The following is a 17,432-nucleotide window of genomic DNA, read 5'->3' as shown; positions in this document are numbered from 1 at the left end:
CACAGGCTGCTGGTGGTAAAATGTGTTCTTTTTGGGAGATTCTTCCCCAGTGATAGGGTTGGGTTGATAGGCTACAGGTAAGCTGAGTAATGGTTTAGATGTACAAATAAAGTGCATAGAAAAGTGCTCTCATCTGCAATAGTCAAGCAGGCCGCTGATGTACAGTACTTAAATGGGCACATGACTTATATCTACAGTTGGAAGTTTACATACACTTATGTTGGAGTCATGAACTCGTTTTCAACCACTCCACAAGTCATTTTTCCAACAATTGTTTACAGACAGCTTATTTCACTTATAATTCACTGTATCACAATTCCAGTGGGTCAGAAGTTTACATACACTAAGTTGACTGTGCCTTTAAACAGCTAGGAAAATTCCAGAAAATGATGTCATGGCTTTAGAAGCTTCTGATAGGCTAATTGACATCATTTCAGTCAATTGGAGGTGTACCTGTAGATATTTCAAGGCCTACCTTCAAACTCAGTGCCTCTTTGCTTGACATCATGGGAAAATCAAAAGAAATCATCCAAGACTTCAGAAAAAGAATTGTAGACCTCCACAAGTTTGGTTCATCTTTGTGAGCAATTTCCAAACACCTGAAGGTACCACGTTCATCTGTACAAACAATAGCACGCAAGTATAAACACCATGGGACCATGCAGCCGTCATACCGCTCAGGAAGGAGACATGTTCTGTCTCCTAGAGATGAACCTACTTTGGTGTGAAAAGTGCAAATCAATCCCAGAACAACATCAAAGGACCTTGTGAAGATGCAGGGGGAAACGGGTACAAAAGTATCTATATCCACAGTAAAACGAGTCCTATATCGACATAACCTGAAAAGCCGCTCAGCAAGGAAGAAGCCACTGCTCCAAAACCGCCATAAAAAAGCCAGACTGTGGTTTGCAACTACATGGGGACAAAGATTGTACTTTTTGGAGAAATGTCCTCTGGTCTGATGAAACAAAAATGGAACTGTTTGGCCATAATGACCATCGGTATGTTTGGAGGGAAAAGGGGGAGGCTTGCAATCCGAAGAACACCATCCCAACCGTGAAGCACGGGATGGCAGCATCATGTTGTGGGGGTGCTTTGCTGCAGGAGGGACTGGTGCACTTCACAAAATAGATGGCATCCTGAGGCAGGAAAATTATGTGGATATATTGAAGCAACATCTCAAGACATCAGTCAGGAAGTTAAATATTGGTTGCAAATAGGTCTTCCAAATGAACAATGACCCCAAGCATACTTCCAAAGTTGTGGCAAAATGGCTTAAGGATGACAAAGTTAAGGTATTGGAGTGGCCATCACAAAGCCCTGACCTCAATCCCATAGAAAATTTGTGGGCCGATACTGAAAAAGCATGTGTGAGAAAGCATACAAACCTGACTCAGTTACACCAGCTCTGTCAGGAGGAATGGGCCAAAATTCACCCAACTTATTGTGGGAAGCTTGTGGAAGGCTACCCACAACGTTTGACCCAAGGCAATGCTACCAAATACTAATTGAGTGTAGGTAAACTTCCACTGGGAATGTGATGAAATAAATAAAAGCTGAAATAAATCATTCTCTCTACTATTATTCTGACATTTCACATTCTTAAAATAAAGTGGTGATCCTAACTGACCCAAGACAGGGAATTTTTACTAGGATTAAATGTCAGGGATTGTGAAAAACTGAGTTTAAATGTATTTGGCTAAGGTGTATGTAAACTTCCAACTTCAACTGTACTTCAACTGTACTTATCTGGGGCTTAAATTAATAGGCTTTATTACCAAAGGTTAGAAAATACAGTACTTTCTGAGGCAGAAACACATACACCTTCATGATTATATCAAATGTCAGCGTTTAGCGTACATAAACAAAAAGTCATACTTGATGCCAGCATTCATTATATGCTAAAAATAGGTGTTCCAGTCAAGCGTTGAGAGATGGACAAATGCACACATTAAATAATGTTCTGTTTCTTTTGAGACAGGTTAAAGCCCTAAAAGTGGTATGACATAGAAATATGATACCTGTTAAGGCTTCACAAAATACCATTCAAGGCTATTCAATTTGACCAAAAATACATTTTGTCTGTCGTTACCTTAGAAACGCGATTTTACATCTCTGACCTAACCTTGAGAATGAGTCAGAATGCAGAGTACAAAAATATATTTACAAATGCACAACTATTCCAAAAATGTTTTTATTCGTTTTTTGGGTATTTTCAGTTAAAATATATTGTATTACACCGAGAGATTTCTCAATACTGCCCATAGGACATTGCCCTCCACTGCCTGTCTGTCAGGAGGGATGTACTAGCCTGTCTCCTGGTGGACAACATCAAAAGTGGCACCAATGTCCAGATATCCAGTTTCAGCATTGCTGCTGAGGCTGTGGTAGTTGTTGAGCATTCAAACACAACTCTATATTGTATGTCATCAAAGGTGTTTCCCTAAAATACAGTTCTGTGATCCATAAAAGCACACCGCATCACCAGAATGTATGGTTACCTCAAGTGTGTTGAGTGGAATCTACCTTCCCCTTTATTCACTGAGTTCAAATCACTAGATACATGTCTGCTAGTGAACTGTACCTGTGCTGGCTACTACCTGTGTCTTGCCTTTCTCTCTCTCCTGCAGGTTTGACAGTGTTCCTGGGCATGATGGTTGGGGCGTTCATCTGGGGAGGCATGGCAGACAAACTGGGCCGCCGGAAGTGTCTGATCTGGGCACTCACCATCAACTGTGTCTTCGCCTTCCTCTCCTCCTTCGCCCAGGGATATGGCTTCTTTCTCTTCTTTAGGCTCATCTCCGGCATCGGGTAAGAAAGACCCCCGTCTATAGAGAGAGGGGAAACAAGGGATGAGTTTCTACTTGAAGGAATTAGGGTTGTGACTGGGATGCTATAGGACAAGTGAACATGATCCTTTCTACCTGATAAAATATACTTTGAACAACGTAACAGTTACAAAGTCACAGCCTCTGAAGAAGCTACATGGAAGAGGCAGTAGTTACTGTAGGACTTGTGCTAAATTATACTTCCTCCCATGTTCAGCACATTCAGAGCTACTCTCCTCCTCCACCTACAACAATGCAGCATTGTGCTGTCTCAGAATAGCGTTGTTCCACAGGGATGTAAGCAAGCTTTGCATACTGACTCCGGAATCAGGTCAAAGCGTATGCAAAAACATTGTGTATAAAGAAGACCTCAGCTGGAGGAGCATGGTGTATTAGACTATTGTGTATCTATGTATGGTTGGATATTAGTGGAAGCTCAAACTACTGACCTTAAACTACTGACCTTTCGGAAACTTACCTGATTACAAAAATACTATTCAAAGATTATATGAAGCTAGGAGATCAGTACCAGACCAGTAACTTGCTCCGTGATCTGTGTTTGGAAAAATATCAGTGTTGGACTCTTTAAAAAAAAAAAAAAAACATAATGTCAGGATAATACTTGTGAAATCAGGAAGAACAGAAGTCTGTTCTTCCTCGAAAAATAGATGATTCATCTAGGGACTTCCTGGATTCATAATGGTGAAATAAAAAAGCAAATATCTTGTGTAATCTACAATCTAAATCTGTCAGTGAGTTCCTATACTAATCCTCTGTATCTCCCTTCAGTATTGGAGGTTCTGTCCCTATCGTCTACTCCTACTTCTCAGAGTTCCTTCAGATGGATAAGAGGGGGGAACACCTGAGCTGGCTGTGTATGTTCTGGATGGTGGGAGGCATCTATGCCTCCTTCACAGCCTGGGGCATCATCCCTCACTATGGTACAGTACAATACTGCATACTAAACACTCAACAGACAACCCTTACTATAGCAGCCATGACCTGGGATTAATATCATCCTCCTTGCTGACATAAGCAAGTTCACCCAAGTTCAGCTACAGCGGTCCCTGCATTGGATGTTATGGAAATGTAACACGACTAAGCCACAGGAGGTTGGCGACACCTTAATTGGGGAGAACGTGCTTGTGGTAACGGCTGGAGTGGAATAAGTGGAATGGTATGCCATTCCAGTCGCTACGTTCTAGCCATTATTATGAGCCGTCCTCACCTCAGCAGTCTCCACTGGACTAAGCATATGTGTTGGGTTAATTAACTGGCTGATAGATTTGTAATCCTAATATTAGTCTGTAAACACACCTATAGACCCAGGGAGTGATTTGGCTTGTGTTCCAGGTTCTAGAGTCTAGACACAGGTAATGGATGATGATTGTGTGGTGGCTGTATTGTATTGTGTTGTGTTCCAGGCTGGGGCTCTAGACTGAGATAATGACTGAGGTTGTGTGTTGTGTTCCAGGCTGGGGCTTCAGCATGGGGACAGAGTTCCAGTTCCACAGCTGGAGGGTGTTTGTGCTGGTCTGTGCCCTGCCTGCCATCACCTCCCTGGTGGGGCTCATGTTCATGCCTGAGAGCCCCAGGTTCCTCCTGGAGGTAAGATCTATTTCCTTAAGATTAAGATGAACAGTACAGGAACGTAATACTCAGGACTTTTAACATATTGTGTTGATCATACAATATTTTCATACAAAACCCCAAACCGAGTTTGCAGATGTATTTGGTTTAAAAACACACAACTGAAATGTGTGGACTATAGGGAGGTTTTGACTTACAGTGTAACGATGTGCGCTGAGAGTCAGGAAGCAAGTTCAGGGAGTGAGTGTTTTTAATAAATAAACGCAACATAATACGAAACACGAACAACGCACAGACATGAAATACAGTATGTGGCTGTCTTTGTCAGAATGCCAAACATGACGAGGCCTGGATGATCCTGAAGAATGTCCATGACACCAACTGGAGGGCAAAGGGCCAGCCTGAGAAGGTCTTCCAGGTGTGTAGAGACAACATCACAGATGACCACTAAATAACATGTGCTTGAAGGGCTGCTTTGGCATTTTCAGCTTCACATAATATAATGAAACAAAGTGAACATCATTTCATTGCTCTCAGGTGACACACATCAAGGCTCCTAAGACCCAGGAAGATGAGTTCATTGAGATCCAGAGTGCCACAGGGACGGCTATACAGCGTTGGGCCATCCGGACCCTCACTCTGTGCAAACTGGTAGGACCAAAAATGTTCTGAAATCAAACACATTACTAATGAGACCAACATTAACACCAACAGGCTATTAGTATGTGATGTGTCACTATGCTGTGTTTTCATTGCAGGTGCTGAAGAATGTTGCTTCTCTCTTGGGACCTGAGCTGAGACTGAGTACACTGTTCATGGCCATCATCTGGTTCACCATGGCCTTCAGGTAAATACAGTGCCTTCCACATTTTGTTACATTATAGCCTTATTCAAAAATGTATTACATTGTTTTTATTCCTCATCAATCTACACACAATTCCCCATAATGACTAAGCTTAAACAGTTTTTCTGAAAATGTTGCTAATTCATTAAGAAGAAAAAACTGAAATATCACATTTACGTAAGTATTCAGACCGTTTACTCAGTAATTTGTTGAAGCACCTTTGGCAGCGATTACAGCATTGAGTCTGTCACATGCGCCAAATACAACAAGTGTAGACCTTACCTTGAAATACTTACTTACAAGCCCTTAACCGACAATGCAGTTCAAGAAATGTAGATAAGAAAATATTTACTAAATAAACTAAAGTAAAAATATTGAATCAAATCAAAAAGTAACACAAGAAAATGACATAACAATAATGAGGCTATATACAGGGGGTACCGGTACCAAATCAATGTGTGGGGGTACAGGTTAGTCGAGGTCATTTGTAAAGTGACTATGCATAGGTAATAAACAGCGAGTACCAGCTGTCAATGTAAATAGTCCGGGTGGCCATTTGATTAATTTTTCAGCCGTCTTATGGCTTGGGGATAGAAGCTGTTAAGGAGCCTTTTGGTCCTAGACTTGGCATCGATTGCCGTGCGGTAGTACAGAGAACACTCTATGACTTAGGTGACTGGAGTCTTTGACAATTTTTTGGGCCTTCCACTGACATCGCCTAGTATATAGGTCCTGGATGTCAGGAAGCTTGGCCCCAGTGATTTAGTGAGCCGTACGCACTACCCTCTGTACCACCTTACGGTCAGATGCCGAGCAGTTTCCATACCAGACGGTGATGGAACCGGTCAGGATGCTCTCGATGGTGCAGCTGTATAACTTTTTGAGGATCTGGGGACCCATGCCAAATCTTTTCAGTCTCCTGAGGGGCAAAAGTTGTTGTCGTGCCCTCTTCACAACTGTCTTGTTGTCTTTGGACCATGATCTTTAGTTGGTGATGTGGACACCCAGGAACTTGAAACTCTCGACCTGCTCCACTACAGCACCGTCGATGTTAATGGGGGCCTGTTTGGCMCTCATTTTCCTAAAGTCCACAATCAGCTCCTTTGTCTTGCTCACATTGAGGGAGAGATTGTTGTCCTGGCACCACACTGCCAGGTAACTGACTTCCTCCCTATAGTCTGTCTTATCATTGTCAGTGGTCAGACCTACCACTGTTGTGTCATCAGCAAACCTAAGGATGGTGTTGGAGTCATGCTTGGCTGAACAGGGAGAACAGGACGGGACTAAGCACTCACCCCTGAGGGGCCCCAGTGTTGAGGATCAGCGTGGCAGATGTGTTGTCCAGGATCCAGTTGCAGAGGGAGGTGTTTAGTCCCAGGGTCCTTAGCTCAGTGAAGAGCTTTGTGGGCACTATGCTTTGAACGCTGAGCTGTAGTCAATGAACAGCATTCTYGCATAGGTGTTGCTTTTGTCCAGGTGGGAAAGTGCAGTGTGTAGTGCGATTGAGATTGCATCATCTGTGGATCTTTTGATGTGGTATGCGAATTGGAGTTGGTCTAGGGTTTCCGGCATGGGGCTGTTGATGTGAGTCATGACCAGCCTTTCAAAGCACTTCATGGCTAAAGACGTGAGCGCTACGGGGTGTAATCATTTAGGCAGGTTACCTTCACTTCTTGGGCACAGGGACTATGGTGGTCTGTTTGAAATATGTAGGTATTACAGACTTGGTCACCGAGAGTTTGAAAATATCAGTGAAGACGCTTGTCAGTTGGTCTGCGCATGCTTTGAGTACATATCCTGGTAATCCATCTGGCCCTGCGGCTTTGTGAATGTTGACCTGTTTAAAGGTCTTGCACACGTCGGCTACGGAGAGCGTGATCACACAATTATCCAGAACAGCTGGTGCTCTCATGCATGCTTCAGTGTAGCTTGCCTCGAAGGGAGCATAAATGGCATTTAGCTCGTCTGGTAGGCTTGCGTAACTAGGCAGCTCGTGGCTGGGTTTCCCTTTGTAGTCCGTAATATTTTTCAAGCCCTGCCACATCCGACGAGCGTCAGAGTCGGTGTAGTAGGAATCAATCTTAGTCCTGTATTGATGCTTTGCCTATTTGATGATTCATCTGACAGCATAGCGGGATTTCTTATAATCATCCAGATTAGTGTCCCGCTCCTTGAAAGCGGCAGCTCTAGCCTTTAGCTCGGTGCGGATGTTGCCTGTAATCCATGGCTTCTGGTTGGGAAATTTACATACGGTCACTCGATGCACTTATTGATGAAGCCGGTGACCGAGGTGATATACTGCTCAATGCCATTGGAAGAATCTCAGAACATATTCCAGTCTTTGTTAGAAAAACAGTCCTGTAGCGAAGCATCTGCATCATCTGACCTCTTCCGTATTGAGCGAGTCACTGGTACTTCTTGTTTGAGTTTTTGCTTGTAAGCAGGAATCAGGAGGATATAATTATTTTCAGATTTGCCAAATGGAGGGCGAGGGAGGTTTGTATGCGTCTCCGTGTGTGGGGTAAAGATGGTCCAGAGTTTTTTTCCCTTCTGTTTGCACATGTGACGTGCTGGTAGAAATAAGGTAAAAACGGATTTAAGTTTGCCTGCATTAAGTCCCCGGCCACTAGGAGCGCCGCTTCTGGATGAGCATTGTCTTGTCCTTATACAGCTCATTGAGTGCGGTCTTAGTGCCAGCATCGGTTTGTGGTGGTAAATAGATGGCTATGAATAATATACAGTGGGGAGAACAAGTATTTGATACACTGCCGATTTTGMAGGTTTTCCTACTTACAAAGCATGTAGAGGTCTGTAATTTTTATCATAGGTACACTTCAACAGTGAGAGACGGAATCTAAAACAAAAATCCAGAAAATTACATTGTATGATTTTTAAGGTACTCTCATTTGATTTTATTGCATGACATAAGTATTTGATCACCTACCAACCAGTAAGAATTCCGGCTCTCACAGACCTGTTAGTTTTTCTTTAAGAAGCCCTCCTGTTCTCCACTCATTACCTGTATTAACTGCACCTGTTTGAACTCGTTACCTGTATAAAAGACACTTGTCCAACACACTCAATCAAACAGACCCCAACCTCTCCACAATGGCCAAGACCAGAGAGCTGTGTAAGGACATCAGGGATACAATTGTAGACCTGCACAAGGCTGGATGGGCTACAGGACAATAGGCAAGCAGCTTGGTGAGAAGGCAACAACTGTTGGCGAATTATTAGAAAATGGAAGAAGTTCAAGATGACGGTCAATCACCCTCGGCCTGGGGTCCATGCAAGATCTCACCTCATGGGGCATCAATGATCATGAGGAAGGTGAGGGATCAGCCCAGAACTACACGGCAGGACCTGGTCAATGACCTGAAGAGAGCTGGGACCACAGTCTCAAAGAAAACCATTAGTAACACACTACGCCGTCATGGATTAAAATCCTGCAGCGCACGCAAGGTCCCCCTGCTCCAGCCAGCGCATGTCCAGGCCCGTCTGAAGTTTGCCAATGACCATCTGGATGATCCAGAGGAGGAATGGGAGAAGGTCATGTGGTCTGATGAGACAAAAATAGAGCTTTTTGGTCTAAACTCCACTCGCCATGTTTGGAGGAAGAAGAAGGATGAGTACAACCCAAGAACACCATCCCAACCGTGAAGCATGGAGGTTAAACATCATTTTTTGGATGCTTTTCTGCAAAGGGGACAGGATGACTGCACCGTATTGAGGGGAGGATGGATGGGCCATGTATCACGAGATCTTGGCCAACAACCTCCTTCCCTCAGTAAGAGCATTGAAGATGGGTCGTGGCTGGGTCTTCCAGCATGACAACGACCTGAAAGACACAGCCGGGGCAACTAAGGAGTGGCTCCGTAAGAAGCATCTCAAGGTCCTGGAGTGGCCTAGCCAGTCTCCAGACCTGAACCCAATAGAAAATCTTTGGAGGGAGCTGAAAGTCCGTATTGCCAGCGACAGCCCGAAACCTGAAGGATCTGGAGAAGGTCTGTATGGAGGAGTGGCCAAAATCCCTGCTGCAGTGTGTGCAAACTGGTCAAGAACTACAGGAACGTATGATCTCTGTAATTGCAAACAAAGGTTTCTGTACCAAATATTAAGTTCTGCTTTTCTGATGTATCAAATACTTATGTCATGCAATAAAATGCAAATTAATTACTTACAAATCATACAATGTGATTTTCTGGATTTCTGTTTTAGATTCTGTCTCTCACAGTTGAAGTGTACCTATGATACAAATGACAGACCTCTACATGCTTTGTAAGTAGGAAAACCTGCAAAATCGGCAGTGTATCAAATACTTGTTCTCCCCACTGTATATGACAACTCTCTTGGTAGATAGTGTGGTCTACAGCTTATCATGTGGAATTCTACCTCAGGCGAGCAATACCTCGATACTTTTAATATTAGACATCGCTCACCAGCAGTTATTGACAAATAGACACGCCCCTCGTCTTACCAGATGTAGCTGCTCTGTCCTGCTGATGCACGGAGAAGCCAGCCAGCTCTATACTATCCGTGTCGTCATTTAGCCATGTCTCGGGGAAACACAAGATATTACAGTTTTTAATGTCCCGTTGGTAGGATAGTCTTAATCGTACATCGTCCAGTTTGTTTTAAATGATTGCATGTTGGCCAATAATACAGAGGGTAGTGGTGGTTAACCTACTCCTCGTCTAATTCTTACAAGGCACCCCGTCCTCCTCCCCCCTTTTTTCTGTCTTTCTTCACACCTATGACTGGGATTTGGGCCTTGTCTTGACAGAGCAGTATATCCTTTGCGGTGCACTCATTAAAGAAAAAATCTTTGTCCAGTTCCAGATGAGTAATCGCTGTTCTGATGTCCAGAAGCTCTTTCAGTCATAAGAGATGGTAGTAGCAACATTATGTACGAAATGAGTTACAAACAATGTGAAAAAACAAAACAAAATAGCACAGTTGGTTAGGAGCCTGTAAAACGGCAGCCATCCCCTCCGGGAGTGTCTTCCATTCTTCTCTGCAGTTCCTCTCAAGCTCTGTCAGGTTGGATGGGAAGCGTTGCTGCACAGCTATTTTCAGGTCTCTCTGTCAGGACCCGGTGCGAGAAACAGTCACTAATAATCGTCAGAACCCAGAAGATGAGGCAGACACAGCAGTACTAGAGATGGTGGTTTAATTAAAGAACAAAATCTTCAGGCAAAGAAACTAAATCCACAATGTCCAAAAATAAAGCCAAGAGGCACAAAATGGAAATCCTCCAAAATACAAAAGAAACTCCACAAAGTGGTAAAAAACAGCAGGGAAAAACAAACCTCAAAAGACTACTCAAATAATACACAAGAACTAAACCAGAGAACCTCTGGAAAATCCAACAAGAGAAATATCTGTATAAAACAAGGCTTGGGCTGGGGCTGGGTGCTAACTTATAAACACTGAGCAAGGAACTGAGGAACACACAGGGTTTAAATACTAACAAGGGAATGACCTACAGGTGCAAACAATAATTAGAGCAAGAAAAACAAAAGGTACAAAAAAGGTGCAATGGGGACATCTAGTGACCAAAACCCGAACAGTCTTGGCCAAAACCTGACACTCTCTAGAGCTGTTCGATCGGGTTCATGTCCGGGCTCTGGCTGGGCCACTCAAAGACATTCAGAKACTTGTCCTGAAGCCACTCCTACGTTGTCTTGGCTGTGTGCTTAGGGTCATTGTCCTGTTGGAAGGTGAACCTTCGCCCCAGTCTGAGGTCCTGAGCAGGTTTTCATCAAGGATCTCTCTGTCCTTTGCTCCGTTCATCTTTGCCTCGATCCTGACTAGTCTCCCAGTCCCTGCCGTTGAAAAACATCCCCACAGCATGATGCTGCCACCACCATGCTTCACCATAGGGATGGTGCCAGGTTTTCTCCAGACGTGACGGTTGTCATTCAGACCAAAGAGTTCAATCTTGGTTTCATCAGACCAGAGAATCTTGTTTCTCATGGTCTGAGAGTCTTTAGGTGCCTTTTGGCAAACTCCAAGCGGGCTGTCATGTGCCTTTTTACTGAGGAGTGGATTCCATCTCGCCACTCTATCATAAAGGCCTGATTGGTGGAGTGCTGCAGAGATGGTTGTCCTCCTGGAAGGTTCTCCCATCTCCACAGAGGAACTCTAGAGCTCTGTCAGAGTGACCATCGGGTTATTGGTTACCTCCCTGACCAAGGTCCTTCTCCCCCGATTGCTCAGTTTGGCCGGGCGGCCAGCTCTAGGAAGAGTCTTGGGGGTTCCAAACTTCTTCCATTTAAGAATGATGGAGGCCACTGTGTTCTTGGGGACCTTCAATGCTGCTGAAATGTTTTTGGTACCCTTCCCCAGATCTGTGACTTGATACAATCCTCTTTCGGAGCTCTATGGACAATTCCTTCGACCTTTTTGCTCTGAGCAAAGAGTTTGCATACTTATGTAATAAGGAATTTCTGCTTTTTATTTGTAATAAATTTGTTAATTTCTAAAACCTGTTTTCGCTTTGTCATTATGGGGTATTGTGTGTAGATTGCTGACAATGTAATTTTTTTGTTAGTCCATTTTGAATAAGGCTGTAACGTAACAAAACGTCAAAATATTCAAGGGGTCTGAATACTTTCCAAAGGCACTGTATATGTACAATATATGTGATGCTAAACAGGAAAGATTGTACACTGTGTGCAGCTGTAGATACAGTCTGTGTCCCAAATGGCACCATATTCCTCCCATGGGCCCTGGTCAAAAGCAGTGCACTATATAGGGAATAGGGTGCCATTTGGGATGCCAAAATACTGTATTTTAATGTTGTCTACTGTGGTCCAATAACGCTGATACCATCGTATTTCAGTTACTATGGACTGGGTGTGTGGTTCCCTGACATGATCAAATACCTGCAGCAAGAGGAGTATGAGTCCAAAGTCAAGGTGTTCCACAGAGAGAGAGTAGAACGCTTCCACTTCAACTTCTCCCTGGAGAATCAGATCCACAGAGAGGGAGAATACATCAATGACAAGTATGTAATGTCCATGCTCCACCTTCTGGCCCTTCTAAGTACTACACCACAGCAACACCTAGTAATACTGTATTACAACAGTAATTTATCATTGTCATGTCTCTTGATAATATCACAATGTAACATATCATTCTATGTAAGTATGGCACGTATTATTTATTTCAAAATGATACAGACAATATTGAGGAAGGATAGTGCTGTCTGTCATTCTAGCATGTAATATGCCAAGTCATCAAAAAGTCAGGAATTTTGCTTTTGTGTTCCATCCCTTTAGGTTTATCAACATACAGATGAAGTCTGTTAAGTTTGAGGATTCACTGTTTGAAGATTGTTACTTTGAGGACATCGAGTCCACTGAAACAATGTTTGAGAACTGCACCATCAGATCCACTGTCTTCTATAACACAGGTGGGAGCCGCTGGAGGTGTTACAGTAGGCCAACCAATGCATCACATTGTTAACAAGTTTAACCCTTTGGAAACTTTCCAAAATGAAAAAAAGGTTAAACAGAGATTGAACTTTTGCAAAAATCAAGTCCTGCTCAATATGAATGAATGAAGTATAATGACAATGCAGTATGTAATGCATTTCAAAATCATCAATTACCGTTGCTATATTTCACTGAAAACAGACAGTACATATTGACCAGTGGACTGAGAATTGCAAAGCCATTAATGTTTATCCACGAACACTATTTATGTTATATCGTTGGCATTGTCACGTTTCCTCCAGATCTGTATGAGGAAAGGTTCATAGACTGTAGGCTGGAGAACACCACATTCCTCCATAATAAGAAGGGTTGTCACCTGGACATCGACAAGGAGAACGATGTGCTCATCTACCTGGTCAGCTTCCTGGGGTCCCTGGCTGTTCTACCCGGCAACATCATATCAGCTCTGTTCATGGAGAAGATAGGCAGGGTTAAAATCATAGGTGAGTTGGTCTGTATTGGACAAAGTACAATGGTAATAGGTTTCTATGATTTTAACTGTATTGGTTCTTACAATGGACAGGTAGGACAAGTGTAGATAGGCAGATGAGAAAAGTATGAGCATTGAGTTTTATATGGGTGTGAGCCTTGAAATATGATCAAGGAACATCGAAGTGTGATTGAATCTTACCGCACACATCACGGCTCCATCTCCCTCTGCACATGATGTGCCAGTGCCACTGAGCTCACTGCTTCCTACTGTGAGCCCAATCTGCTCCTCCCTTTGCAGGCCTCTCCATGCTGATCTCAGCTGGCTGCACCTTGTTCCTGTTCCTGAGCTTCAGTCAGGCGGCCATCATAGCCTGGCAGTGTCTGTTCTGTGGGGTCAGCGTGGCAGCGTGGAACGGCATTGAGGTCATCACAGTGGAACTTTACCCAGCCTCCAAAAGGTACAGTACAGCAATCTGGAAATCAGACATGAATGTATTAGCTAGGCCCATCTAATTTATTATATTGTGCCTATTGGAAATAGATTGTTGATATGATATTGTATGATTTGCTTTATACTGTTGAAAGTATGTCAACCCATTATCATCAGTTACTGAATAAAATGGATGTAAAATGTAATCATTTAAATTCAATCTTTATTTAACTAGGCAAGTCAGTTAAGAACAAATTCTTATTTACAATGATAGCCTACCCCGGGCCAAAAACCACGCTAATTGTGCGCCGCCCTATGGGACTCCCGATCACAGCCAGATGTGATACAGCCTGGATTCGAACCAGGGACTGTAGTGACGCCTCTTGCACTGAGATGCAGTGCCTTAGACAGCTGCACCACTGTGTCCCCTGTGGTGTATTTAACCTATGTCCCTAACCTCCTCCCACAGAGCCACAGCGTTTGGGGTGTTGAATGCTCTTTGTAAGCTGGCGGCCATCCTGGGCACCTCCATCTTTGCCTCCTTTGTGGGGGTCACCAAAGTTGTCCCCATCCTCCTCTCCTGCACTGCTCTGGTGTGTGGAGGTCTGGTGGCCCTCAAGCTGCCCGAGACCCGGGAGAAGATCCTCCAGTGAGGAGGTCAAAGGTCACAGGAGCAAGGAGCCACCTTTACAGGCGGAGTTCCTCTGAGACACACAGGCATTAAGCAAGATTGGTTGTAACCACCTGGAGCTGACAAGAGTTTGTTCCACCAACATAGAGATCCTTTAATTACATGCTAACTAACAGTGTTCTTCATTGTCTGTTCTGTCTCACTAGTTATGATGTGTTTGGAGTGAAATGCTTTAAAATCAACTCCAAAAATCTAAATTATTATTGGGACTAAATGGGAATTTTTCTCTAATTCCTTATCTATTGGTCTAAAAACCATAGTTTGCCCCATTAATGTACGATATTGTCGACCTGAGACACAAGATAAGAATTGGAAAATATGTAAACCTCTTGATGGAGACTGGTAACCAGAAACAGATTTCTGGTCAAGGGAATCTTTCTCCAGTGCCATTTTGAATTCAGGTACTGTTTTGTTTTGCTAAAATTATGTTGTTTTAATCTTGGCCCTGCCTTAATGAATAGTTCTCAACTCAAACACTCTACCTTTTCTCCAAAATATAAACTATATTGACTGTAGTGTAGCATTCCCTCCATGTATTCTCGTCTTGTGTTTCAATCAACCCACAGTATGTAGTGGGAGGACAGCAAATATCCTTCACCACATCTATACTGTATTTTTGAATAATTACCTTTAGTTGAGTGTTTGAGGTTATAGTCCATCAACCATAGGTACATTCAGTAGGTTGCCACTTAGGGAACAGCATACAACAGCAATTTACTGCAGTATTCTCCATCAAATTGAGGAGATAACTTATTTGGCCGTTCCATTCTAATCTTATTTTCTGACATGCTCTGAAAATGTAATCCTGCTGAATATGCACCTGCAATCAAACCACAATAAATCTATTTCTTCTTAGATTTTTGCATTCCAATTTTCCAATTGAATCTAACTTGCAACTTCATTCAGCAAACTGTTTGGTCCTACAGTGTGTTTGTGTGCTTGATGTAAATGTTCTCCGTTTCTCACTTGGGCTGTGGTTTATTTGTGTTGTCTATGCAACAACATCTTTAGTTTTTCTGTTGAAGTGGTACCACATAGGAATATGAAAAAAAACTAGTTTTAAAATATGTGGAGGAAATGCTCTTATTGGTGATGGGAGATTCAGTGAAGCACACAGTGCTGTTACTGCTAACTGTTGACTGAGTTGCATGTTAGTAATGTTTCTGTGTCTTTTTCATGTGTTGGTCAAAAAGCAAGTAGTCTGAATGATGATTACTGTCTGTGTCACTGTAAATAACTGACTGGATTGTAGCCTGTACCGGCTTGAACTAACAATCACTTTAGTTAGTTTAAGCATTTCTTAGCTGTTTTTGTCAAGTATTGTGGAGACAATTGCATTTCTTTCCAATACAAAACAAGACTTTTGCCAATTATTTCTGTCATACTAACAATCGAAAAGTTACACAAACTGAGGCTTTGCTGTTGAAACACTATTTTGCATTTGACTATCCTTATTGTATCTACAGTATATTCACACAATAACATATTTCAAAATAGAAAAAGCTACAAAACAAGAATAAAGGTGATGTTGAATTATCCTTTTTCAAAGTGTAGGTTTGGTTACCTTTAGTCTATAGAACATCTGTACCATTATATGGAGGTATACACAATTATTGCCAATACATTGTGTAATACCTGTTATCAATTGAGCTGCGGGAAGTAATCAGCCTTAACTGAATGCAAGGATTCTGTCGAGCCGTAAGTTGTGTTTTCAGTAAAAGCTTGTTTCTTTCTCAAGCATCTTTTTGAGCTGCAGCATCACTGTTATCAAGGGATTGGCTTATGAATACACTTCTTGGGTGCATTCATGTTTGTGTCTGCATCTTTGTAAAACAGAAAGCCATACGTTGTTCTTTGTTTTTATATTTTTATCTCAAAATATTGTCTGTCGTGGAAAAAAATATTTTGCATACATTTTTTGTTTTGGGGTTTTGTGACTGTGAAAAGATGAAACGAATCAAATAAATCTATCAGTGTACTGTGAGCGATGGTTGGTTTGTTCTTCTTGGCATTAAGTCTGTAATAGGCCACAGAGTGGTAGACAGACCTGGTTGATTCAGGTTTCTACAGTGATATGAAAGTTGTAAAATAGGAACATGAGGAACTGCACACCAGCCGTTCATTCTGAATTAGAAACATGCTCTCTTACGCTTGGTTGAGATGTTTTGAGTCAGCATAGAACCCATTCAGGGGTCCCATCATTTCACCTATTTTGAGTGGGGGGGTACTTCTCAACACAGAGCATTGGAGAGGGGGGGAGGGGGTGGTGCTGTTTACTCTACCAGAGGTGTGAAACAACTTATTTCACCAGGGACAACATCAGGACACCAGGTCCAAAAGCAGAGTAAAAATGGGAGCTGTGAATATTTATAGGTAGATTGGGACAGAATGCTAACAATGAATAAATCGATCTTCTTTTGCTATTTATTAATTAATGTTAACAATATTAGACACCTATACTTAATCGCAGGTAGAGCGCTGGGCCAGTAATCAAAAGGTTGGTGGATCGAATCCCCGAGCTGACAAGGTAAAAATCAGTTGTTCTTCCCCTGAACAAGGCAGTTTACCCACTGTTCCTAGGCTGTCATTGTAAATAAGAATTTGTTCTTAACTGACTTGCCTAGTTAAATAAAGGTTAAGATTATTTTTTTTAATCTTGTGATCCAATTCTGCTGTTCTGCCTGTGGCTATGGAACTCTGACCTGCTGAACTGGACGTGCTATCTTGGTTCCTCTCTATTATTCCTAGGTTCCTGCCTTTCTAGGGAGTTTTTCCTAGCCACTTGCTTCTATATTTGCATTGCTTGCTCTTTGGGGTTTTAGGCTGGGTATCTGTATAGCACTTTGTGACAACTGCTGATGTAGAAACGGCTTCATAAAATACATTTGATTGACTGACATAATAGAGGTCAACTGCTACAAATATGAATCTAGAGAACATCCATCACTGCTCTTCTCTAAAACCCCAAACAGGGCTCTAATGGCGAGAACTAGACTCACGGCTTTAGACAACTCTGGATGTAGTGAGTGCTGATTGTGCACCCCTGGCAAGGCTCGGGCCATGTCAAGCTGGCTGAAGGTTTTGGGGGCATGGGGAGGGGACAGGACAGGTGCTAGCT

General features: G+C 42.7%; 1 protein-coding gene across 1 annotated transcript in view; it reads left to right on the top strand.

Annotated features, from left to right (window-relative positions):
* Positions 1 to 16,298, top strand: part of LOC111952952 (synaptic vesicle glycoprotein 2B-like) — a 38,096-nt gene extending 21,798 nt beyond the window's left edge. The window contains exons 3-13 of the mRNA XM_023971990.2: positions 2,631 to 2,811; positions 3,618 to 3,769; positions 4,303 to 4,436; positions 4,747 to 4,836; positions 4,956 to 5,069; positions 5,177 to 5,265; positions 12,107 to 12,271; positions 12,546 to 12,679; positions 13,004 to 13,204; positions 13,492 to 13,651; positions 14,093 to 16,298. Of these exons, the coding sequence (XP_023827758.1) occupies positions 2,631 to 2,811; positions 3,618 to 3,769; positions 4,303 to 4,436; positions 4,747 to 4,836; positions 4,956 to 5,069; positions 5,177 to 5,265; positions 12,107 to 12,271; positions 12,546 to 12,679; positions 13,004 to 13,204; positions 13,492 to 13,651; positions 14,093 to 14,276 (1,604 nt within the window). The 3' untranslated portion in view covers positions 14,277 to 16,298. The remainder of the gene's footprint in view (positions 1 to 2,630; positions 2,812 to 3,617; positions 3,770 to 4,302; positions 4,437 to 4,746; positions 4,837 to 4,955; positions 5,070 to 5,176; positions 5,266 to 12,106; positions 12,272 to 12,545; positions 12,680 to 13,003; positions 13,205 to 13,491; positions 13,652 to 14,092) is intronic.
* Positions 16,299 to 17,432: the final 1,134 nt, after the last annotated feature.

Source organism: Salvelinus sp. IW2-2015, linkage group LG26 (genome assembly GCF_002910315.2).
Source record: "Salvelinus sp. IW2-2015 linkage group LG26, ASM291031v2, whole genome shotgun sequence".
Lineage (NCBI taxonomy): Eukaryota > Metazoa > Chordata > Actinopteri > Salmoniformes > Salmonidae > Salvelinus > Salvelinus sp. IW2-2015.
The sequence above is the reverse complement of the archived record's forward strand: the minus strand, read 5'-3'. Positions and strand labels throughout refer to the sequence as shown.